Genomic DNA, 25,202 nt, shown 5'->3' on the forward strand with positions numbered 1-25,202 from the left:
GGCAGGCCAAAATGCAGCGATACGCGGGTCAATCGGGAGGAGGCGGGCCAATTACACGATTCTAATTAAATCGCATTATATTGGCTCCACCTCCCAACTGACCAGCAAATCGCTGCAGTTTGCCGGGAGGGGCTTAATAGCATGGTGCCTTTTCTTGCGTCTGGCAGGAGGGGTTTCTTGGTGCTCAGAACCCCCTTCCCCTTTAACCTATTCTAGAGGCTGACTCTTTCCTTTAGTCTTGCTGTATATTCTTCCAACAGGCTCAACAATAGTACAAACTACTCTATTACTAATCTAACACTCGACTCAGGTATAAAGTTTATCATATGACAACACCACTAATTTAGGGATTTAACTCAAGCGGGTGTCTTCCATCTGGTTGGATGCAGCTGGCATGTTGTTCCCAGATGATGCACCATCTGATGCTTGAAGCCGAGGATGTGCGTAAAGACATGCACATGTGAAAAGCACCATACTTATACCAGGTAGGATACAAGATATTCAGGACAGCTCTCACATTGCATATGAAGGAATGGAGAGAGCTGTCCTGAATATCTTACATCCTACCTGCATCAGTATGGTGCTTTTCAAATGCGAACGTCTTCAGCTTGAAGCATCAGATGCTGCATCATGGAGACCTATGAGAAGACAAACCCCTGCACCACAGAAACTAATCCACTGCTTTACCTATTGAGCTTAGAGACAGGAGAAGAAGAGGAGCTGCATTATATACTATCAAGGGGGAGGGTTTTTTGTTTGCTTTTTAAACTCCACTTGTAAATGAGGTAGTGACATGTAAAGCTACCCATTGCAACTGCTGCCATATAATAATGAAAAGCATGGTCCTGACCAGAAGGGGTAGACAGCAGAACAGACATCAGTCAGTATCACAAACTGATTTCATCCTCAAGAGACCATAATGTTTCTGCTCTTCTCCAGCAGACATGTATATTAAAGTGATACACAGGCAGTGAAGGAAGAATGTTGGGGGCAGTGGCGTAACTAAGGGGGGGGTCGAGCATGGCGTGTGCCCTGGGCGTCGCCGGCCGTGGTCCAGGACACCGTGGTCAGTGTAGTGCTGACCGAATGGAGTGTGGTCAGCACTACACAATAAGTAACAAACACACAGCCGCGTGCCGGCGGCTGTGTGTTTGTTTTATTTAATAGCCAATGAGTGTCAAACAGACTTTCATTGACTGCTTCGCCCACTGCCGGAGCCGGGCAAGAGCTCACTCATGAGCTCCATCTTCCGGCTCCCGCAGTGGGTAATGTGAGAGACGTCATGATGTCTCTCCCATAATGTAGAGCGGGCCAGCTCGGGAGGTCGGAAATGCGGACTGCTGCTGGGGATTCAGGTAAGTGGGGGTTTTTGTTGCTTTTCTTTTGTCTGCACTGCAGGAGGAAAAGGGGGGGAGGGGACACCACTACCGGGGGCAGGACTTCTACTGGGGGCAATTCTGTGGGGGGACTACTGCATAGGGAGGAACACTACAGGGGGCACTGTATAGGGGGGGGTGGAGTCGCTACTGGGGGCACCTTACAAGGGGCCTACATAAAAGGGGGCACTGCTTCGGGGGGGTGGGGGCTACTACTGGGGCCACTATATAAGGGGCACTGCACAGGGGGCACCACTGCATGGGGGGGATTACTACTAAGGGCACCATATAAGGGGCACTGCACAGGGGGGACCACTACTGGGGGCACTGTATAAGGGGCGATCACTATTGGGGGCACTAATGGGAGTCTGCATAAAAGGGACCACTACTGTGGGCCTGCATAAGAGGGACCAACACTAGGGGCATTGCATTAAGGTGCTTATGGAATGGGCCTGCATAAGGGGGACCACTACTGGGGGCACTCCATTTTTCAATTTGCCCAAGGCTCCAAATACCCTAGTTACACCACTGGTTGGGGGATCTGACATGGATTATACAATGTGGACCCAAATAAGTCAGAAACCAATTTGCTAATAGTTTAGATGAGCTGAATCGTACTCTATTTAGAACAGGGATGGACAATAAGCGTCTCTCCACCTGCTGTTATATTATACATCCCAGCATGTGCTACCACAGTTTTAGCATGCCCTGATAGCAGAACTGTGACAGGGCCTGGTGGCATGTGTAGTCCCACAGCAGCTGGAGGGCCGCATATTGCCCACCGCAGCTCTAAAGGGAACTTATCGTAGTAAGGGCATTGTAGAGATGTATGCCATACAGCGTCTCCCACTCAGCCTCATGGGCTGGATGCTAACCTACCTGCCCCACCCTCCCCTTATACTGGTAATTAGGAGATTTACCATGGTTCTCTTTACACAGTTCTGTGTAAGATATCACATTAGACAATTAAAAATATAAAAGTTAGGTGTCAGGTATTCTTTACATACTAATGTGTTACCCCTCCCTAGGCTCCCCTAGGGGATCTATGTTCTGTGTGGATTTTAAATTATATTTTAAAAAATGCAGCTGGAGTAGTGAAAGCAGTGGCATCTCCCATCTAGACTATGCATAGCCAAAGAGATACGCCAGTATCTGTGACAGCAGGTTGGGACACAAACGCCCGTGTAATGGTAACGCTGTAGATTCCAGAATACAGTTGGGCTCATTTGCATTGAACCATAGCAAACAATCAGACACTTGCTTTCATTGTCCTACTTGCAATATTCAGATAAAAACTCATTTCTAATTGGCTGCTAGTTAAAGTGGACATGCTCTTTCTGTGGACACATGCTAAACTTTAAAGGATCATTCAACCTAAGATACAGATGTCTACAAAAGTTAAATTCATGGCCCTGTGAAGGTATTATCGCAGAATGGGCACGAGATATAAAGATGAACAATAATAGAAGAAGCAGAGCGTATTCCCTACATTCAACCTAAAAGGGGGATAAAGACTCTTGTCAGTTGTATTTTAACCCACGCCCTGCCATTCAGTGCCCTCTGACTATGAAGAAGTTCATGTCAATGTCATTGGAGTAAGTGCCTCTCCTTTCTTTACTGTCAGCTCATACCAGAAAATTCTATGCCTCATTCATCATCCTGTTACAAGCGAGGTGACTATAATATACAGCGGAGGTGTAAGGAGCAGTGACACCATGTTTCTCCCAGACAGGTTGGGTTGTCCTGCATACACAACAGTCACAGCTCCTCGGGTTTCACTGACATTCCCAGCTTTATTTAGAGCTGCTCTACACTCACGCAATCTCTGGTCTGGGACAAAGGGCAGCATATACATGACATAGATCTCAACTCTCCATCTGCCTAAATACTAAACATTATTATTATTAATTATACTTCAATCAAGTGCAAAAATACCCCCTAAAATTTAATCTTTAATAAACAGAAATAATGCTATGATTAGCTCTCTCCCTCTAAAGTGAAATGTGTGTCCCCAGCAGAATCTTATTTAATAATCATAATAATGAAACATCTGTATTCAGTGTAAACAATGCAGTTATAATGTTAAAGGAATACCATTTCTGTTTTATAGACAAACATGAGTGAATGGGGTTTTTGACACTTACCAGTGCAAACGGAGGGCGTGCAGGAAAGCAGACAACCCCTCCATGACTAGCAGGATAGCAATGGTGAGCGTAGAGAAAGCGGCGAATACAAAGACCAGGAGAAAGCCCCCGCCCAGGTTCTTCACGTTCAGGCCCACGTGCATCACCATGGTCCAGAGGACCTCAGACAGTTCTAGAGTACAAGCAGAGCAATGACCATTATAATCCTAATCTTACATGTATTCACTTTTATTTAAAAGGGAACTAACACACTATTTTCACGCAGTCTTCAAAGGAGTGTAAGGAAACAAACTGCTAAAACCGCTTACTTCCTAGTCCTATTCACAATACAATGTCCTGGCAGGACGATTAGTGTGCTATATTTATATACAGTGCACCGTGTGAGTCACTTTTAGATGCACTACGCCACGTATAGAGTCCCTGTGGAATGGGAATGTAATACCGACAGACGGGATGCCTCCTGTCAAATACCGACAGCGGCATCCTGATGGTCGGTATCCCTCCCCATTAGTGGCCTAAAGTCTCCTTCCTTCGTGCCTAAACCTAACCCTCCCTCCTTAGTGCCTAACCCCCCCCCCCCCCAAAAAAAAACATAACCATGCTATGTTGACTAAACCTAACACCCCTCTCCCCCCGTGGCTAACCGCTAAAATGCCCGGGCTTATATCGTTCGGGATGACTTCCTTCTGGATTCCGGTGTCGGGATTAATTCCGATGCCTATCTTAAATCCTGTGTTGGGCTTCCCCCGTCGGGATTCAGACCGGCGGTATCCCAGCCACCGGTCCTGCTAACTACATCCATGGCCAAAAGTTTTGATAATGACACAAGTATTGGTTTTCACAAAGTTTGCTGCTTCAGTGTTTTTTGACCTTTTTGTCAGATGTTACTATGTTATACTGAAGTAAAATTACAAGCATTTCTTAAGTGTCAAAGGCTTTTATTGACAATTACATTAAGTTTATGCAAAGAGTCAAGCACAGTCCATCATTTCTGAAAATGCCAATCTGACGTTATCGGCAGATTGGACTGCATGTTCAGGCGATGGACAATGTCAGAAATGACCAGTGGGCGTGCGCATCGCTGGTCGTTTCTGACATAAAAGTGCACGATTTGTGCACGCTACTGAGCGATGGCACGATTAAGATGTCGTAATCGTGCAATAGCTCAGTAATAACGGCAAGTGTGTACGTACCATTAATGTGTGGGGTTGCTTTTCAGCCAATGGATTGGGATCACTCACAATTTTGCCTAAGAACACAGTCATGAATAAAGAATGGTACCAAAACATCCTCCAAGAGCAACTTCTCCCAACCATCCAAGAACAGTTTGGTGACGAACAATGCCTTTTCCAGCATGATGGAGCACCTTGCCATAAGGTAAAAGTGCTAACTAAGTGGCTCGGGAAACAAAACATTGAATTTTTATGTCCATGGCCAGGAAACTCCCCAGACCTTAATCCCATTGAGAACTTGTGGTCAATCCTTAAGAGGCGGGTGGACAAACTCCAAGCATTGATTAGGCAAGAACTGGTGGCCATCAGTCAGTATGTGGCCCAGAAGTTGACTGACAGCATGCCTAGGGCGAATTGCAGAGGTCTTGAAAAAGAAGGGTTAACATTGCAAATATTGACTCTTTGCATAAACTTAATGTAATTGTCAATAAAAGCCTTTGATACTTATGAAATGCTTGTAAGTTTACTTCAGTATAACATAGTAACATCTGACAAAAAGGTCTAAAAACACTGAAGCAGCAAACTTTGTGAAAACCAATACGTGTCATTCTCAAATCTTTTGGCCATGGCTGTACATCCCGTCCCTGTTAACTGTGTGATACAGTACTAACTTTGTTTAAAAAAAGAAAAGTAGTGACATCACTAGCTACCTTTCTATAGTTTTGGTAAAGTAGTGACATCACTAGCTAGCCTTCTATAGGTTTGGTAAAGTAGTGACATCACTAGCTAGCCTTCTATAGGTTTGGTAAAGTAGTGACATCACTAGCTAGCCTTCTATAGGTTTGGTAAAGTAGTGACATCACTAGCTAGCCTTCTATAGGTTTGGTAGATGTGTTACTGATTGTCTCTGGACTTCCCATGGCAACAACATGAAACCACTTATTTGCCATAAAGGTTGTCGACACAGCGAGACAATTATGTACTGTCAAACCAAAATGCATATTTTTGCACATTTAACTGCCCAGCACATCTACAGGAGCATGTATCCATGCAGACGCTTAAGGCTGCATATGTCATCAAAAGTATGAATTAAATCCTTTTCCTCACTTCATTCTGGCCTCATTTTGTATTACTTTGGTGGAGAGCGTACATTCATTCCCTGTTAAACATTTGTACATTGCAATATTTTACCTTCATTGTTTTTAAATTGCCTTATTGTATTGTAAATTGCCATATAACTGCCCTTACCCAGGTGGGAGGCACCGGGATGGCACAAAAGCCTTCTGCTGGCACCCATATCTCATTTTGAAGGACTAACAAGACAGATTTTTTATTTTTTTCTCAGCTTTTGTTTTACACATAACCTTTCCCATACTTTATGGCAACACGTGGGATGTTTTTATTTTAACTTTTACACAAGCATGTTCAGAATACACAAAATACTGTGAGAGTTACTTACGGGCATGTGCCAGGCTCAGAGCCCAGAGCCGTAGATATGAGGCAGTATTAGAAATGCACCCCAAACAGTATTCAATTGTATGAATGGCCTGGTTCACCACAACATCGCCAAAATTAAACTGCAGGATAGAGAGAATAAGGAAACCTGTTACATTGAACGATCTTAAGAGTAAGCATAGCTTGTCTGCACTGAAGTGGTGAAGGAAGTCCATACGTGTGTTCACCAGTGGTAGAAACGTGTCTGACAGCTGCCCACAACCAGGAGAGGTGAATGAAGATGCCGTATCGGGACTGGTGACCCGGCCAGGGGTTTAACAAAACAAAGTCTGAGAGTTGTCACAGTGACCAAAATGAATGCTCACCCGTGGCTGATAACTGGTGCAAGGGAAGAAAGATCTAATCTGGAGACATGCTAATAGACTATTCTAGTTTTAAAAACAAAAAAATCAGTTATGCTGGTCACCCTTTGTTTTGTGTGGAAGAGATTGGTACTTACAGACTGGACTGTTACCATAACAACTTCCTCCTGCTCTAACTCCTCAGAAGCAATCACTACAGAATCTTGTTGATAGGAGAATTGGGTGGAGAGCTGGGAATGGAGTGAGTACATAAGATAAGGGCAGGAATACTAGGTGTCAGGCATGAGGATCGGCAACGGCTCATTATTATTATTATCCTTTATTTATATGGCGCCACAAAGGTTCCGCAGCGCCTTACACAGTACATAAATGAGCACACAAGAAAAACCGTTAATAGCCGTGCAATACAATGCAGGACAAGGACATGGTTTATAGACATAGCTACATAACACAAGCAGCAGGACATAAGCAACCAAGTGTTAGGGGCCGTTGTGGGGAGTTAGGAGTAAATTATACTATAAGTAGGGGGAGGAGAAGCACATGAGCGACAAAGGCCCTGCTCGTGAGAGCTCACATTCTAAAGGGGAGGGGCAGACAGGGCTCATATAAAGTGTGTGTGGGGGAGGGGGCATCTGTGTGACAGTTGAAAATGCCCCAATTTTGCACAGGACAATTTCTCTTATTTTGTATGATGAATATAATTCTTAGTATCTGTTTTAATTCCGCTTGCTGTATAAGTGACAATTTATTAAACTGGTGTCATAAAAAAAAAAAGATTTTGTGGTATTGTCCAGATGGTCATTATTGCATTAAAATCCATCCCAAACTGACATGCAATGATGACAATTATGGCTATTCAGGTAGAGGACACTGTTCTATTAAAGCATAAAAAATACAGTAATGAACGATAGATGGCCTTTTCTGTAACTATGGATTGATTGCCTTAGCTAATTCAAGATAATCTAGAACTAAAGATGGAAAAATATATACTATCTATCAGAACTTTTCAAGTTCAATGGTGAAGTTAAAATCAGAAAATAAGAGAGTCTCTATAACTTGGAATTATTAAATCTAGGTTTTCTCCCTTCAAAAGAGTCTAGAGTCAAGTTTCTAAGGCGGCTATGGGGAACAGAAAAAGCAGAAAATGAGATTTACGGCAATATATCAAAATACCCAGTGGCAACATCTCCACAAAGTGCATTTGATCTCCATCAAAGCTGGGCTCTTAAATATACACACAAATTATATGATACTGAAGACATTGGTCAGTATAGCCCTAACACTCCACTATACCTCTGCTAAGAAAAAAAACCCAGCAAAGTGCGATCCATTTAGGACAGGGTCCTGATGGTATCTCATATGGGTTAAAAAGCTGAAACCGCATTGCTGTAGCATCACTAGACTTGTTCTTGTGAATGAATCAACCAATCCACACAGCAAGTCAAGTCTGCAAAGCTATTAGTCACTGTGTGTCTGCTCACTTAGCAAAGCTCCGCCTCCTGGCAGCCAGACGATGAACTGGGTGAATTTGGGTGTACACGCTATATGATGGTTGTTGCGATGCATTACGGATCGGCCAATATAGTGTGTGTCCATGTTAAGGCGGTATTGTGAATTTATTTACTTATGTATTAGCACCCCAATAATTGTATATTATTCATCTTAATAATATATGTCTATCTCTATCAATATACATAAATATAATTTTATGTGGACTAGCAGCTTTACTTGCTCTTTAAACTCACTTCAATTTTTCTCAAGTCTCCAATAGAAAACATGAGGATTTACAGCCATATTAGAATCAAAAATGAAATAATCATGAAAAAAGGAGTGTAAGTGCAGATTAGGTTGTTTTACAAAATCTATATTTTCCGGTCATTCCACCTGACTGCCGCACAACCATATCTATCATAATCCGGTCACTCCACCTGACTGCCGCACAACCATATCTATCCACATAATCCGGTCATTACACCTGACTGCCGCATAACCATATCTATCCACATAATCCGGTCATTCCACCTGACTCCCGCACAACCATATCTATCCACATAATCCGGTCATTCCACCTGACTGCCGCACAACCATATCTATCCACATAATCCGGTCATTCCACCTGACTCTGGCACAACTATATCTATCCACATAATCCGGTCATTCCACCTGACTCCGGCACAACTATATCTATCCACATAATCCGGTCATTCCACCTGACTGCCGCACAACCATATCTATCCACATAATCCGGTCATTCCACCTGACTGCCGCACAACCATATCTATCCACATAATCCGGTCATTCCACCTGACTCCCGCACAACCATATCTATCCACATAATCCGGTCATTCCACCTGACTCCGGCACAACTATATCTATCCACATAATCCGGTCATTCCACCTGACTGCCGTACAACTATATCTATCCACATAATCCGGTCATTCCACCTGACTCCGGCACAACTATATCTATCCACATGACTTGGTCGTTCTACCTGATTACAGCACAAACCTATTATAATTTTTTTCAATTGCTTTATGGACTACAAGCCTTTCAGCTTTCTGGATGTTAACTTCTAGCATTGCATTTTTTTATTGTGATCTCTGGTTTTAAATAAAATGTAAACAAAAATAATATTGTGGGGTATAATGTTCTACTGGATAGAAAACAATCAAACAAACACAACACACAAACATATATAAATATATATATATATATATATATATATATATATTACATATATATATAATACATATATGCACACATACACACACTCGTGTGTATATAAACACACACACACACACACACACAAACATGTATACATACGTGTAGTAAATCTGAAACAAGTGAAGGTCCAAATAGGGTTTAGGGTTTTTAAAAATAAGAATGGGCAGACTAGATGTGATTCTTATCTGCTTTTAAATTGTATGTTTTTATAGCAAAAAGGAATAAAAAGAAAAACATGTATTTACACACATAAAAGCACTAAATTAAACATTCTAAAATGCAAAATAAATACTAATCACATACATATATGTATAGGATTATATATACATATACTGTATTTTATGCACAGATGTATCCTCATACACTATTACCCTCTCAGCGCCAGGTCTTTATAGCCCGATAATGTGTTTTAGTCGCAATTGGATGTAACATACCGCTTCACGGGACTGCACTGATTAATTTGATATGTTACATATGTATAACTGTGTACGACTGAGTCTAAATCTGTATACGAAGTGTTACAATTCAGCGGCCGAGGGTTTTTCTATAATAAATTCTGTTGTACAGATTCAGCCTCAGTCACACACAGATATACAAGTGTCCTATATCACATGAATCAGTTCCATCATGTGAAGCAGTTTTGTCACATTGTGAGAACACACATTCGAGAGAAAGAGAAGCTACACCGCTCGGCGTAGCTCACTCGCACCAGCGTCTCACAGTATAGGCTAAATGTATGAAGACACATCTGTACTGTATTCTTGTTTAAGTTAAGCCTTGACATACTCAATTTAAAAGTGCAGTTTCCTGTTGCATACAATGATGCATTGGTCGGTTACTACCAGCACAGTATTCTCAGATGTAGAAATAACATGGAGAAAAAATTACTGACATTACGGTTTAAAAATTATTATTTTTTTCTCAAAAGGATGCCTTTGAAGCGTATGGAAAAGCGAAACCATTCCGCAGTGTAGATACTTTGCAATAGACCGTTTGGATTTCAGCAAGAAGACTTAATAGTCAGTTTGGTAGCTAGCTAATTAATATAATTCCAGATTTTATAGTGCTGCATACATTAAAGTTATCTTGTAAGAGCTGCACTTTTAGGTTTGTCAAGGAACGCAAAGCAAATGAGCAGCAAGATTGGTGTGGAGATGGATGGATGGTTGCAGTTACACTGTAGCCGATTCCTGAAGCCCCTCACAAAGCCCACCAAGCGGACATAAGAAATTAAAATGTTATTCTGTAATGGTTAAATGGAAACAATGATGAGTAAACCATGTTGCAGGATCCGTGGCTGATTGACAGCATGCACAATGGACGTGACTCTTACCACTTCCTCCACGGCAGGCTTGGAATAATATAAATCCAGATTTAATACAGGGTTAAAATAGAAAGAAATACAGGTTAGCGATAAAATATCACTTTCAAAATTCAGTCCCTCTAAAAAACTCTAAAAGACAATAATGAAAATAATAATACTTAGAGTTTTAGAACAGAGATATTTATAGAGTTGCCATAGGTGAAATAGATTTGAAAGCTTGTGTTTAACAGACAATGAATGGATAGGCTATTCAATCTATGCTTATGATGGAAAACAATCAGTGTTTGAATCGGTTACTCACAGTCATTTACTGACCCAGTCCCCTACATACAGCAGAGGCAGCCACTGTTTTCATATTCCATCTATCAATCCACTAGAAACTGGTTATCCTCAGTGACTCCAAGCTATGTGACTGCCTCCACTGTGCGTAGATGAAAGGAGGACTATATTAAATGAACATTTGCTATGCCTGCATACGTTGCTGATATTCCTCCTCTTTAGCAAGTTGCTAACTGGGGAAAATGTGTGGCTGCCATGAGCTTGAACCACTGTACAAGTCATTTAGTATTTTCTAATTAGTACTTCCCTCTGGAAAGAGGGGTCTGTTCTACAACAGATTAAGGTGACCACGTTCTTACACTGGTTCTTTTCCATCAACCAAGTTCATGTGTCAGTTTAATATCACAGCATTCTCTTGATGGAAACATGAAAATATAAAGCACTTTGAAAAATAGTTATGAATTCTATCTGGAAAGAAGCAGGAGAATAGTATCTCAGTATCTTGTCTGTAAAATAGTTGGGTTCAAAGAGTATAAAATACAGGCCGTGGTTAAAAGGAAAGCTATACAGATATGAGGGACTGACCTTTCAAAGCAATGTTCTTCTCACATGAGCTTCATTTGAACCCTTCACTGCCAGCTGTGCCTGCAACACTTTGCAGATGAAAGCACTATGGGCTCCTCTAGCAGCGAAGGAGTAAAGGGAGTGTATAAAATATATTACCTCTTCGCCTTCTTCCGAGTGTATGGACAGCTGGTCATGCTGAATAATTTCGGCATCTTCTTCTGTGGGCCCATTACCAACGCGGATACCTCCGAAGTTATGCGTACCCTGGATTAGTGGGTGCGGGGAGGGGTATTTATAAATCAGGGTCAGGGCTTTCAGCCAATCAGCATGCTCTGTTTCCCCATCCCATATTCCAACATCTGTTTATAACATAACCAAGCAATTCAACCAGTCTACAAGCTGGGATTAGTTCAGCCAGTTCCTTTGAGTTCTCACTAACTGGCCACAAGGATAAACATTTACATAACACAAAAAGTTCAATTAATCATCCCCTATCAGCACTTTTTCAAAGAGAAACCCTGATTTATAATTTAATAGCGTTACCGCTACTTGCCACTTAAGTGATAAGAGGGGGCCTGCCAACACACACATTAATATAAGGGTGTTTGCATCTCTTATCCCATAACATGGTGGTGGCGTTAACCTTATTAATTTATAAAACACAAAAGGAAAAGCTAGCCCACCCTCTAGGAAAGAGAACATGCTGGAATGCATAGAGACAGTAGACAATGAATGGCACAAACAATGACTAACAGAGGTCTCATTAGGGGATTTTTGAAGAGAGGGTCTATATGGCCTCATACTAATATATTTGCTTATTTTGAGCATCTAGTTTTACAAAGGTGTGAAATTGCATAGCAAGTCACATAAGAATTACACTCACAACTGAAAAGTTTGTTGAGTGTAAGTCTTTAAGGTATAAATGTCTATGCGGCCCCTGAAGACCCCAACAGTCCAGCACTGCTCTCTTCTCTCCTACTACCCCTTGCCTGTGTCAGACAAGCAGCAATGTTGTCAAGGTCATTGAAATGCTCAGAATTCACTGAGGAGGTGTTTGAATAGACGGCAGTAAAGAACAGAGCTGGATCATTGGAGCCTTGGGGGAAACTATCTATAGTACTGTCCATATCTTAAGGACTGTGTGATATCTCAATGCAAATCCAACTAATGTGTCATTTTAGCATGGTGTTCTCCTTTAACAACTTCAAAGACATTTCTAAAGCTCCAAAATGTGTGAACTATTACTTAGACCTCTTTATAGACACTGTAAATACCACATCAATTCATATATATTCATATTACAAATATTATTTTGTGCATGTTATGTACACATATCAGTATATACCTCTCTCTTTCTACAATCCTGCCTACCTCCTACTTCTTTGTATTATGTCAAGTCTATAAGTTCAACTAGTTTAATACCTGATCTGCATGCAGTTGGTAAGAGTTTAACCTTCACCGCATATAAGGGTATATTTATAATATTATTCTATGGGTCTCTACATTGGCATACAATGAGAAAACAGTGTGTGTTTGGGGTGGTTGACTTGTTTGTAGCTTATCAATCATCATTAAAAACCTCTTTACAAATAGTCATACCTGGGTTCAATGTAACCATTGTGCATCATTTCTAAGTTTACAAGCAAGAGAAAATGTGTGGAAATTGTGACGGATGGGTCAATTTGGGGAAATTGTCAGAGTGTAACACTTACGGTGCATACACACGGTCAGATCAGACAACGATAACGATATCGTTGTCTGATCATCCTGCATGTGCTGGATGATCAATATCAATCATCCAGCACACCACCAACCCCCAAACGACAATAATGACGCGGGTCCCTATAGTAACCTAGTAGATATCGACCAGGTTGGACTGCATGCACGAGCGATGGTCGTTATCGACCATCCGTGCCCACGCATCGTCCGTCGTTTGGGGGTTGGAAGGGGCCAAATAATGGACGATATGATCGATATAGTTATCGTTCATATCGTCCTGCAAAGTCGTACCGAGTGTACGCAGCTTTAGGGGCATATTCAATTGGCCATAAGAACTAAAACTTAATATGGCTGTCGCAACCATTTTTTAGTTATCGCGGATATGCATGCTCCCAATCCTGGCACTATTCAATTGAAAAAAAGTGGACGCAATAATTTTTGTTTTTTCAAAAACCCATGGGAAGTTTAAAAAAAATACTAGATAACAGTATAGTTTGTCTATTACTGTCCTAAAAAATATATATTTAGCATTTAAAATGGTTCAAATAGCTGATTTGTGTATTTTTTTTATAACAGTGAAAAAATTGTAGAAATCAATCTTTTTTTTGTTAAAATAAATGCTGTAGTTAAATTTGGGGTGCATAAAAAAAAAACACACCTAACCCATCCATGGAGCACCCCCCAAATACTTGTACCACATCTTTTATCCCATTATTCTGCACTTTGCAGAACACTACCCCAATAATGATATATACAGTAATTATTGGCCCAATTAAGCTAATTGAAAACTTCCAATTGCCTAATTAATCATTAGGGGGTGTCCCAGGGGTTCTGAATTAAGTCTCGACATTATACCTTTAATTGACAATTTTCCCAAACTTTGCACCTGCTCTGAAGCTGCAGTAATTCCTATTGAAAATTACCGGTGCCGAAAATCTTGTGGCTAATTGAATACTAAAAACTTTGCACCAAAAAACAACAACTCGCGGCTAATTGGATATGCCCCTTAGGCATTCTTACACAGGTGCACAAGGCTTCCACACAGGGGATGATTCTGAATTAGAAGCAAAGCAGAAATCCGAGTAACTCTGATTCTGGAAAACCCAAGTTGCAATGTAAGGGGTACAAATACTTTTTTATTTCGGTTAAACACTGGCTGCTTTTGCATGTATAATGCTGGACAGCTTTATATTCACACTGCAGTTTAGATTTCAGTTTGGACGCACTCTTCCCAAATTCTAATCTCACATTTCACATCTGCCCCTCCCGCAGTGCAGCACATTTAGCTAAGGAGCAGTCACTTGCTTTTTTCAGCCAAAGAATATTTAAATTTTGCACAAGGAGGGTGTTACTAGGGCGCCAGCATATGTTTTTTTTTTTTTCTACTTTTTCATTAATTACTGTTTTATTATTATAATTATGTCCAAAGATTTATAATGTTATTCTTCACTTTTAGAGGCCCCATACAGTGAGTGGAGAGTCTGACTGATGTTTTGAAATCCAGTGTTATTAGATCCGCTGCTATCTGGATCTTAAGGCATCTTGCATGCTAGTTTCTGCAAGACACTGAATTGAATATATTTAGAGGCTGCACACATCTCAGGGGGATGCGAGCAGAAAGTAATGGGCTTTGGGGGCTGGTCGCGAGTGCTGGCAGAAGATAACTGCAGCGCGCCTGGCATTTAGCATGGGAGAAGCACCTTAATGCGGCTAATCCCATGCATTAGGGCGTGAGAATGCGGCCTTCGCGGCCAGTGCTGGGCAGATTGGCAAACAATTGAACAGCTCCCAGTCACTGTAGACAGGAGCGATAAATAATTGAATTGCCCCCTCAGAGCTACATTTTTCTGGTTAAAACTAATTATAGAAAGAGATTTCATCTGTGGTATCAGCTATAGACTTCAGTGAAACAGGACACTTTGGGGGAAATTCAATTAGCTGTGGTCATTTACCACAGGCTAATTGAAGCAGCGGGGCTATTCAAATAGAAATGAAGGCAACCTGCAGTCCGCAGTTAACAAGGATTTTTTTTCAAGCCAGAGCTGGCGCAAAAAAGAAAGCCACGTTAAATAGCCTGTTTGCTGGTGCCGCGACCGTGTTAACCCATAAGTCCCGGATTCTATGGGTTAATGCGCATTAACACAGTAATTTATATAGGAAGATAAAGGGTCTCTAATTGAATAGCCCCGGGTGTTATAAAGCCTGAGGCTACCACCCTTTTTCACCCACTGTACATTACAGCTGCTAACTGAATTCCTCTCTTTGTGACCTAACTATTCTGGAAGATTTTAGAACACTTGCAATAAATGTGGAACAGAGCATTTCTAAGGTTACTTTGTAAACATTACAGAATATACAGCCTGTAGAATAACTAGTTTCCACACAATAAAGTTTTAAGAGTAGGGATTTATTACTTACACATTAACTTTTTGTTCCACTTTCTTGCTCTGCTACAGTATATGAATTGTTCTGGGTTTGTTTTTATTATATATGATATGTGCACATAAGCACAAAAGATTATAAACATCCCATACAGTAATATGTAAAAACAATCATTGCTTATTACATAAATGATGCCGTCTAAATGGTGGGTTCTAATGTCATGCTAGTAATCATTAGGAAAACGTGTTTATTATATAGAACATGTATTACTGTAAATGATTACCAATTTAGAAAAAATACGGATCTATATGACCCGCTTAAAAGCATTTGGTCATGTGCATTTATATGGTTAGATAAGTTCTCCGTGAAGCTCCACACCCTTATCATTTACAGTAGGGAGTTCACTGATTATTATATATATATATATATATATGATAGATAGATAGATAGATAGATAGATAGATAGATAGATAGATAGATAGATAGAATTTGCAGCTCAATGGGTTCAGTGTATGTGTGTTTCTGTGTGTTATCTACTCTAGGTCAGTTGGTAGCTATTCAGACATAGCCCAACCCATTATTGTAGATATGTTTATAGCTTTTGTAGTTGTGCTTGTGCTAGTGTGATCTCATTGAAAGTCAGGAGCCCTTATCACCGCATAGTCACTATGTTCTCAGAGCGAAGCAGGCCCCATGTGACAGTGCAGTGGTAAGCTATTGGCACAAAAACACAGGCTTATTTGGTATGTGTCAGGTACTCACCAAATGCTTTCTCCACAAGTATTGGCGGCGTAGCACAACAGGCTTAAAGACCAGCATCCAAGGTATGCACAGCATGGCACACACAACCAGGAAACACTGCAATCCTTTCTGGAAGACAGAAGGACTATAATAACTCAGGGACGCCTTGCTAATGATGGTGATGGTGTGTGCGTGTGTATGTGTTTTTTTCTATTACGCATACTATCCCAACTACAAATAAAGTATTTAAGCATAGTGTTGTGCTGATTTTTGATGTACTACAAATCCCTATCTATAGCCTCGCATAAAATTCCTGTTGTTATTTTAACCTTACTGCTTCATAAGAGCAATTGTAGATCCCATCTGAAAATCTTCCATGTATTAAATAGCTAGTAAAAGGGAATTTGTGTATATACTGTTAACTAGCTATCTTCTAAGCTATCCTAGGGGGCTCGGTATGACTTACCGTCGGCCGCATGGCCTGCGATTCAATCCCGACAGCGGCAGCCCGACATGGGTGAAAATCCCGACTGCACTAAGGTAAGTATAAACTAACCTAACCTCTCCCCCTAACCCTCCCTTAAGGGTGCCTAAACCTAACCCCCCTCCTTCCCTGCTGCCTAAACCTAAGTCTCCCCGGGGGTGCCTAACCCAACCTCCCCCCGGGGGTGCCTAACCCTAAGTCCCCCCCGGGAGCCTTTAACCTAACATTCCCCCCTTGCGGCTGTCCGCACCCGGCTTACCTTCGATCGGTAAGCCGGGTGTCTGGCTCCTGGCGTAGGTAAAATGCCAGGCGTTGGGATTTCGATGCCTGTCATTTTGCCGTTGCCGGGATTAGACAGTCGGGAAGCCGGTGGTCGGGATTCCGTCCGTCGGCTTCCCGACTGCTTCCTATCCTAGGAAACAGGGCATATGAAAGAAACGATGACTCATTGTCTACCCTATTACAGCCCTATTCCTCTGTTCCTTTCTTCTGCAAATCTCCCCAGAGACCTATAAGATACTGCCCAAGAAAGACTAAAAACTGGTGATGAATAAAATACTGAAAGGGCATTTTTCCAGACTTATCTGGAGGAAAAGGAGAGAGCGAAAAACAGCTAGGGCAGGCAGGGCCGGCGCTAGGCTGTGCTGCGCCCAGCGCCGTCCTGTGTTGCCGCCCCTTCCCTCCTCCGCTCCCTCCCCGTGAGCTTAAATATGTCCTAAAGCACTGGGACGGAGGTGGGCGTTTCCTGCGCCCTCCGGAAACAGTAGCGCTCCGGGCGACAGACCTGCTTGCCCGTGCCTGGAGCCGCTACTGAGGGCAGGGGTTCCCAAGGCACACTAACATTCCAGGTTTTAAGGCTAGCCATAACTGAGTGTGTCTTAATTAGTACACTCAGTTAAGGCTAGCCATAACTGAGTGTGTCTTAATTAGTATTTTGATTTAAACATCTGTGTTCAAGCACGGATATCACTAAAGCCTGGACTGTTCGTGTGTCTTGAGGACCGAGGTTTGGAAACACTGATCTAGGGTATAAAATCTTTGCTAGATAAGGGAAGAGGGTGAATCTGTCTCCCTCATGTTCTTAATAATTGGGTTGGCAAGGTCCTTACACTTAACAATAGCTCTGATAGGCAGTGATGAATAGGGACAAAGAGAGGAAGATGCTAATCAGGAATGATGAACACCACCTTCCACTCTCGCCTGACCTCCCATACGATGCATAGAACCAGCAGAGTGAGTGAGAACAGGTAGATGAATCTCCTGCAAGGAAACTGTTGTGGGCATTCAGATCTAACACAGATAGGAAGGACCTACTTCAGGCATAAGGAAAAGATGGGACTAAAACCTGGCCCCTCTTATTTTTTTGGGACATGGATGATGACTGCAGCTATTTAGTGGTCAACTAAATAACATTTCTGTATTTTGGGAACCTGTAGGCAGATATAAAAAAAAGAATATCTGATATTCCCAGGGATCATACATGGAGTGCGAGCAGGGATTGCAGGAGAAGTGAAGATGAGTACCAATCATTTTCATGCCCTGAGACAGTAGTTCTCCCATTTAGAGGTCCAGAAGGGCTTCTTTTTCAGCTGTGGAAGAAGCAGCCTGTGGTCTCAAGAAATGCACCTAGAAATGCTTTGATTCTAAGGAACATTCTAGTGGAAATAAACATGATTTGGTATATGGATCTGGAAGGAACCCTTCTTCAATCTACAGAATACTTAATAATGTTCTCCAATTCCAGCCTGAACTGTTGCTTGGCTTACATGTAGACATAAAGAAATGTAGACAAGGACCTTTTGCAAGTATTGTCAACAGATTAAGAAACTCCTTGCCCCACCATATATTTGCCTTAGGATCTACCCACTAGTATATAGCATAATGCAGGACACCTCCATGCAAGATGGTGTGTCCAAGATAGTATAGATAAAAACTATATCAGCTGCCCCCTGAAAGTGTTACATTTAAGATGCATTACATTATAAATAATAATGAGTAAAAAAAACAAATCAGTACAGCCAACATACATTACCCTGATGCCAAGTTCCTACCTGCCCGCTATAAAGCATTGGAGTAGTCTCATCACTGTAGTTGAAGAGGAACATGTTAATGAAGTGAATTAGGAGGCTAGGAGCAGTCTTGGAGGTGGCAGCATCATAGGCGCACCACTTGAAAAGTATGAGTATGACCAAGTAACCAAACAGAGACAACATGAAGATCATCTCAGGGATAAATCCAAGATAAATGTTCAAAGACTTCTTGAAGTATCTAGAAAGACAAAAACATAAGCAGACATTCATGTTTAGGGCACATGCATTCATGCTATATCCATCTGTACTGTTTCTATTTTACCAGTGAAAGTATACATCACCATTCCAAAGTTTAATTTAGGCACTTTGTTGAGTACTTCATAATATGGGGAGTCATATTAGCAAATCAAATGTGCCCACAAAGGGCCATAGTTTGTCTGGTGGTTTACACGTGTGGCCATATAGGACATATCCAGTACATCCATCAGCACATGGACTAAACCACCCAAATTAAACTGGGCTGATGACCACACATACACAGGTACAATTGTAGCCCAGTCACTTTTATTCTGGGAGGCTGTCCCGTGGAGATAGATATTCATGGGTCAAATTTTGGTAGCCACTAAAACATCTATCGCCCAGTTGTGGAAGACTGCCTCTGTACACAGTATTGCAGTAATTGAAAATAAAGTTCAAAAAACATTTTCTAATTGAAACAATGGATAGTAAATATTTCTCCACTGCTTCTTCCATCCATGAAATGTTTAAGATGGGGAGAGTATAGAGAAGAACAGGGACAATCTACTATTTATAGCGCTCCTGAGGATCTTAGGGTCTCATTCAGACCCACTCGCGAGCGCAGGACGCTCGCAAGCGGGTCAATGGTACCCAAATGCGCATGCGCACGACGGAGGGAGCGCCGTCGTGCGCATGCGCGAGACCTGGCGAGCGACAGGGTAGCCGTCGCTCGGGGTCTCGCACCAAAGGGGGCGTGCTGTCGATGGTGAGTGACAGCACGGCCCTTTTGGTGGGCGTGGCTGCCAGACAGAGGCGTTCCCATGGGAACGCCTACCGTCTGGGTCCGGCCCCACTGACATCACTAGTGAAGTCAGTGGAAGTGATTTTGGCTCTGATAGAGCCAAAATCACTCCAGGGCTTGCGGCAGCGAGACCCTACCGCAGGGTCTCGTCGCAAGCCCGATGGTCGCGATGGTCTTGACCATCGCGACCATCATCATGGACGCTCGCATAAGCTGTGGGTGGTAACCCACAGCTATGCGAGCGTCCAAGAGGCCGCTCCAATATTAGGTAGGAGGGCCCTGATTCAGAGCGAGCGCTCTGGTCAGAGCGTCCGGCTCTGAATCAGGCCCTTAGTGCGATATGTGATATGTTAGACCAATATTAGGCCTTGTTTCTGTTAATTTTTTATATATATATATATATATATATATATGCTTTAGTCATGTAATATGTGGATTTTGACCCTTTGGTTATGCGAGATACCTGGCTTCCCTTCCTCCCTCTTTTTTTTTTTTTCTTTACCCCCCATTTATTTGTATTAAATTTCAATAAAAATTATTGTGAAAAAAAAAAAAAAAAGAATTGTAGCCTGGGACAGGCGCTCCTCTGCTTGACTCTATCTTTGGACATGGGATGTCCCTGGCTGGGGGCGGGGTATATGTGGAGGAGGACTGGGGCATCATGGGAGCTAAAGCTTAACTGTTTGGTGCCCGGATCACTCCAACCACAGGCACCCCATGGTATCCTTGTGGATCCCCTATGGACCCTGAAAAAGAAATCTCCTGTGATTCATCATCTGAGGGTGTCCCTCTGGGAGGTAGAATCCTTGGGTCTTATAAGCCTTCCAAACTATGTCAGTGTTACAGAACATTTGTCAACATACTGTAACATGATCTTAGATCTCAGATTGTGTTCACACACTCTAAAAGTATTAACAAAAATAACTACATATCATCCCTAACGGGTCACAATAAAAGTGATTACAAAAGGAAAACAATTTACAAATGAAAAACAAATACATCCAGGGGCTAATTCAATTAGCCACGAGGTGGCTCACCCCACAAGTAAATGTGGCTACATGCCGCACTTACAGTCGCTCTGAACCTGCGACTTCTTTCGCAGCCCCATAGGTCTGTATACAATAAACCACAACTCTGCGGTGAGATCGGATGTGGAGGGGGCTGATTTAAGGTGCTGATGCTGGTGGTTACACGCTGTTGCAACGGCAACTCGCCCACTCACGCTAATTGAATTGACCCCAAAGAATCACAATAAATAGGAAAAAAACTGAATTTTGAGTACATGCATTTCACTTATTGAAACTGGGTAAACTAAAAATACATATTTATCTAGGTGACTAAGGCCCTCATTCAGAGCCGTTCGCTATTTGCGTTCGTTCAAAAACAAGGGGTGGCTATGCAAATGATCCGTTCGCACATTGCAGTCTGTTCACACCTCTAAGTCTGAACGAGCGAGCAAAACATACGCTCGTTTATTTGATAAAAACGCCCCCTGGCCGCTCGCACCATACGTCATGTCCGCTATTTATTAGATTAATCGAGTACATCGAACAGGATATGAACTGCTCGCTATTCTTGTGGTTGGTTTTTTCAACCGCTATTTTGCGAACAGTTCTGAGTTAAAAAAAAAAACAAGTGACGTGGTCATTGACGCTACTGTATTAATTATGCACACCCATAAAACGCCCGTTTTGACCTTTAAGCACGCCTGCGTTCGGATCTCCACTCCCCGTTTTCAAGCACCTTCCCCTGTTACCACCCACATACGCCTCATTCTGTCACTCAAAATAGCAGGCACTCGCTATATTGCGTACAAATGATTTTCGGCCGCACTGACTGGTTTGCGCATGCGTACTAAAAACCGTACGCATGCGCAGATGTGCGAACATCGCTCGGAACGAGCGTACTGCCGCTAGCGAGTGGCTCTGAATGAGGACCTAAGTTAGCAGTGTGTGCCCAGAAAGCATATATGCAGTCATCTCAGATTTACAGTGCATCCGGAAAGTATTCACAGCACTTCACTTTTTACACATTTTGCTATGTTACAGCCTTATTCCAAAATGGAATAAATTCATTTTTGTCACATGTACTTATGTACATGTGATTTCTTAGTTGTTGTTTTTTTTAATTAAATTTGCAAAAATCTCAAAAAAACCTTTTTACACGTTATCATTATGGGGTATTGTGTGTAGAATTTTGAGGACAAAAATGAATTTATTCCATTTTGGAATAAGGCTGTAACATAACAAAATGTGGAAAAAGTGAAGCGCTGTGAATACTTTCCAGATGCACTGTACATAGTACTTATAAAAGTACACAGACACACAGATAAATCAGCAAAATTAGCTTGAATCACAAAGCTATATAACACCTACAGTCTTTAAGGGGCTAAGGATGGTGACCAGAAAGGAAACTCAGATCTTGGATCATGGGCAGCTTGGTGACCTCAACAATTCAGATGTACACAGTAATTTATAATTCCCAATGATTTACTAAGTTTACTAAGTGTGGTAAGTAGATCAGGAGGAGTGAATAGAAGAAGAAAGCACAGGTCAAAGCGCCATAGTAAGAATTGTGACATGAAATAGAATAGGCAACTATTTAGAACTACAGACTACATCTATACGTACATGTGGTTCAGTAGGCTGAGGGTGACCCCAAAAAGCATATGTATGATGCCGAGGATGACCGACATTTTCATTTTGAAGGAATTCAAGAAGGTCAGCTTGTTAGTTGCTATGCTCCAAATCTGTATTACAGATACAATAATGGAAAAGTAATTACTTAAATACAGTAATGGTTGATTTGCTGAGGTTGTATATAATTTGGATTTTGTGCAGTGATTTACAAAGTAAAGGGTGATTGCATATAACACACAAATAAATAATAAAACACACAGAGCACAATCCCTAAAATCACAGCTTCCTGCAGCATAAGGTATAGGACAGGAGCAGATTGTGTAAATCACCATGGAATTCAGATACTTAATATTCCTAAAAAACTAGTAAGAGTGGCGAAATAAAAACACAGTTTAAATCACAGACTATAGCCCAATTACATGCAGAGAGCTTCGCAAGTGCCCTGCGCATATAGCAGCAATTGTATTTAAGTAGTTCATTTCTGCTCGCACTTCCATGGGTTGCAAGTAGGAATCAGCAAGTAACCTATGTTACAAAGCCATTCCGGGACACCTCGCGTGTAATTGAATTGGCTCCGTACAATCTGCAACATGCTCCAGCGCTGGGCAGCCTGGGTCTGTTTTCCATCAAAACCAGGAAACCACAAGGTATGGGTTTCCCCTGTTATAGCGTAAAAGCACCTATAGCAACAGGGAGGAAAGGTGTGTGGTGTTCCCTGCTAAAATGGAATCCATATTATGGAACACCGTTAATACATTGATGTGGATAACTACTAAACTTAATACATTAAAGAAATTGGTAAATTAACCCATAATTCCGTTATTGCGAATTAACAATTTCAGACTGATGAACAAAATGCATCTTTGCTAGGCTACCCCTCCATAACAGTATAAAAAGCAAAATTCTGCAATTACCCGCCTAGTACTACACTAAGATTTGGGGGTATATTTACTAAGTGAGGTTTTTAAAAAGTGGAGATGTTGCCCATAGCAACCAATCAGATTCTACTTAACATCTAACTAGCATCTTCTAGAATATAATAGCTAGAATCTGACTGGTTGCTATGGGCAACATCTTCACTTCTAAAAACTCTCACTTTAGTAAATTTACCCCTTTGTGTTGAGAAATGAGAGTTGTAAGACTTTTACCGGATCAATGCCAAACGGGTAAGGTCCATTGAACACTCCATTCACATCTGGATCCAGCTGCAGAACCGGTACAACCTTCAGAAGGTCTTCCCTACAAAGTGGGGGTGAGTTGTACTGGTAAGTAGCTTTCAGGTAAGACACAAATGTATTTGCAAAATGCCATTAAAAACGTATTTATATTATTGCTCTGTTTATTGTTAGATATATACCAATCAAATAGTAACAATATTGTAGATTAGATATTCCATTCAAGTTAGGTGTTAATGTCTCTTTTTCCCCCAGAACCAGGAAACAGTTTGACTTTTGTAGAATCTAGCTCATGTAACTAAAAATAATACACCAGATACCATATTATTACAGCATGAGTGATGTGTGTGTGTGAATTTAGGAATCTGAATACTATATTTGCCAGTGACCATTTGCTCTGATACTCACGTCCAGTTGGCCTTTGGGCTGGTGAACATTGGTCTAACACTCCATGAGGAACCAAACATGTTGAGAGCTTTAGAGAAGCAGTCATTGTAGATGAGGCCAGTATAGATAGAGAAGGCCCCCATCAGAAGAATAATATATCTACCACTGAACACCATATTGAAGAGCTGTGCATAAAAGAGAAGACTAAGGTAATACAAAACACGAACACAGATATAGAATGCTTCAAATAAAATATATAGCTGGGTTGCGCTAATCCACTTTGGGCAACATTTGCATGAACCTTGGGAAAGGACTTATTAAGGACTCTAAGATCAAAACTAGGAAGTTCGGACCATAATATACAAGTCAAACATGTTAAAGCAGTTTTCTGAATTAAAGATCAATTTTACTAAATAGCTTCCCTTAGCTATAGTAGTACTTTTGTGGGGTCCCTCATGAATATACAGTATAGCCGGGGCCACTGCTGATCACCTTCAGCGCTGTCTGGCTCTCTCCCATGTGGAAACAGACTAGCGGCAGCAAAGGTGAATGGCAGTGGTCTGGGCTATTGGAACGGTCTTTTGCCTTTTTACCCAGAACTAATTCGCACATAGAAGTACACAAAATGCCAGCATCATGTCTTGATGCCCCAATTTTGTACTTTTGTTGCATTATGCTGCCCATCCACTAGGCTATTAAACCTAGCGATTGAGTGATAACGACCGTCGTTATCGCTCCATCGCTTGGTAATCGCCTGCAAATCGGGCAGTAAAATGTTAAAAATGACCAGCGATGCACGCGCCCGCTGGTCGTTTTTAACATCAATCATCGCCCGAATATGACGGTCAACCTGACAACCACCGCCAGGTTGCCATGTTCGGGGATGATTGATCTGCATACTCTGAACGTTCAGTGTATACACTTCACCCCGCGGGAGACGACGGCGTCGTAATCGTGCCGTCGTCCCCACATCTTGTAGTGGATGGTCAGCATTAGTGATGCAAATAAGATGCATATTTTGAGGAAATGTCTCTAGGGGGACACTTGACGTGGTTAAGTCCATGGGGCACCAAATGCGGCTATTTGGCATGATCTCGGTAAAGGTGTGTACACATTTCTATGCTTTAAATTGACCAGAATTTCCACTAAGAACCGGTGATAGCCATGGTATTCAGTCATAGTAGTAGCTGTATAGGCAAAAC

At 41.8% G+C, this 25,202-nt stretch overlaps 1 protein-coding gene across 7 annotated transcripts in view; it reads right to left on the reverse strand.

The window, feature by feature from the left end:
* ATP6V0A1 (ATPase H+ transporting V0 subunit a1) overlaps positions 1 to 25,202 on the reverse strand; it is a 91,053-nt gene that overhangs the window by 4,540 nt on the left and 61,311 nt on the right. For 3 of the 7 annotated variants that reach the window (XM_088442447.1, XM_088442445.1, XM_088442446.1), the window contains exons 13-21: positions 24,022 to 24,185; positions 23,587 to 23,677; positions 22,430 to 22,548; positions 18,782 to 18,998; positions 16,268 to 16,375; positions 11,561 to 11,668; positions 6,647 to 6,739; positions 6,152 to 6,269; positions 3,521 to 3,692 (exon numbers count right to left, since the gene is read on the reverse strand). In XM_088442447.1, coding sequence (XP_088298573.1) covers positions 3,521 to 3,692; positions 6,152 to 6,269; positions 6,647 to 6,739; positions 11,561 to 11,668; positions 16,268 to 16,375; positions 18,782 to 18,998; positions 22,430 to 22,548; positions 23,587 to 23,677; positions 24,022 to 24,185 — 1,190 coding nt within the window. Of the gene's footprint in view, positions 1 to 3,520; positions 3,693 to 6,151; positions 6,270 to 6,374; positions 6,740 to 10,567; positions 10,586 to 11,560; positions 11,669 to 16,267; positions 16,376 to 18,781; positions 18,999 to 22,429; positions 22,549 to 23,586; positions 23,678 to 24,021; positions 24,186 to 25,202 lie in introns of those variants that run through there. The other 4 variants (XM_088442448.1, XM_088442450.1, XM_088442449.1 and 1 more) reach the window with 4 other exon arrangements.

Source organism: Taudactylus pleione, unplaced genomic scaffold (genome assembly GCF_031769625.1).
Source record: "Taudactylus pleione unplaced genomic scaffold, aTauple2 ptg000018l, whole genome shotgun sequence".
Taxonomy (NCBI): Eukaryota; Metazoa; Chordata; class Amphibia; order Anura; family Myobatrachidae; genus Taudactylus; species Taudactylus pleione.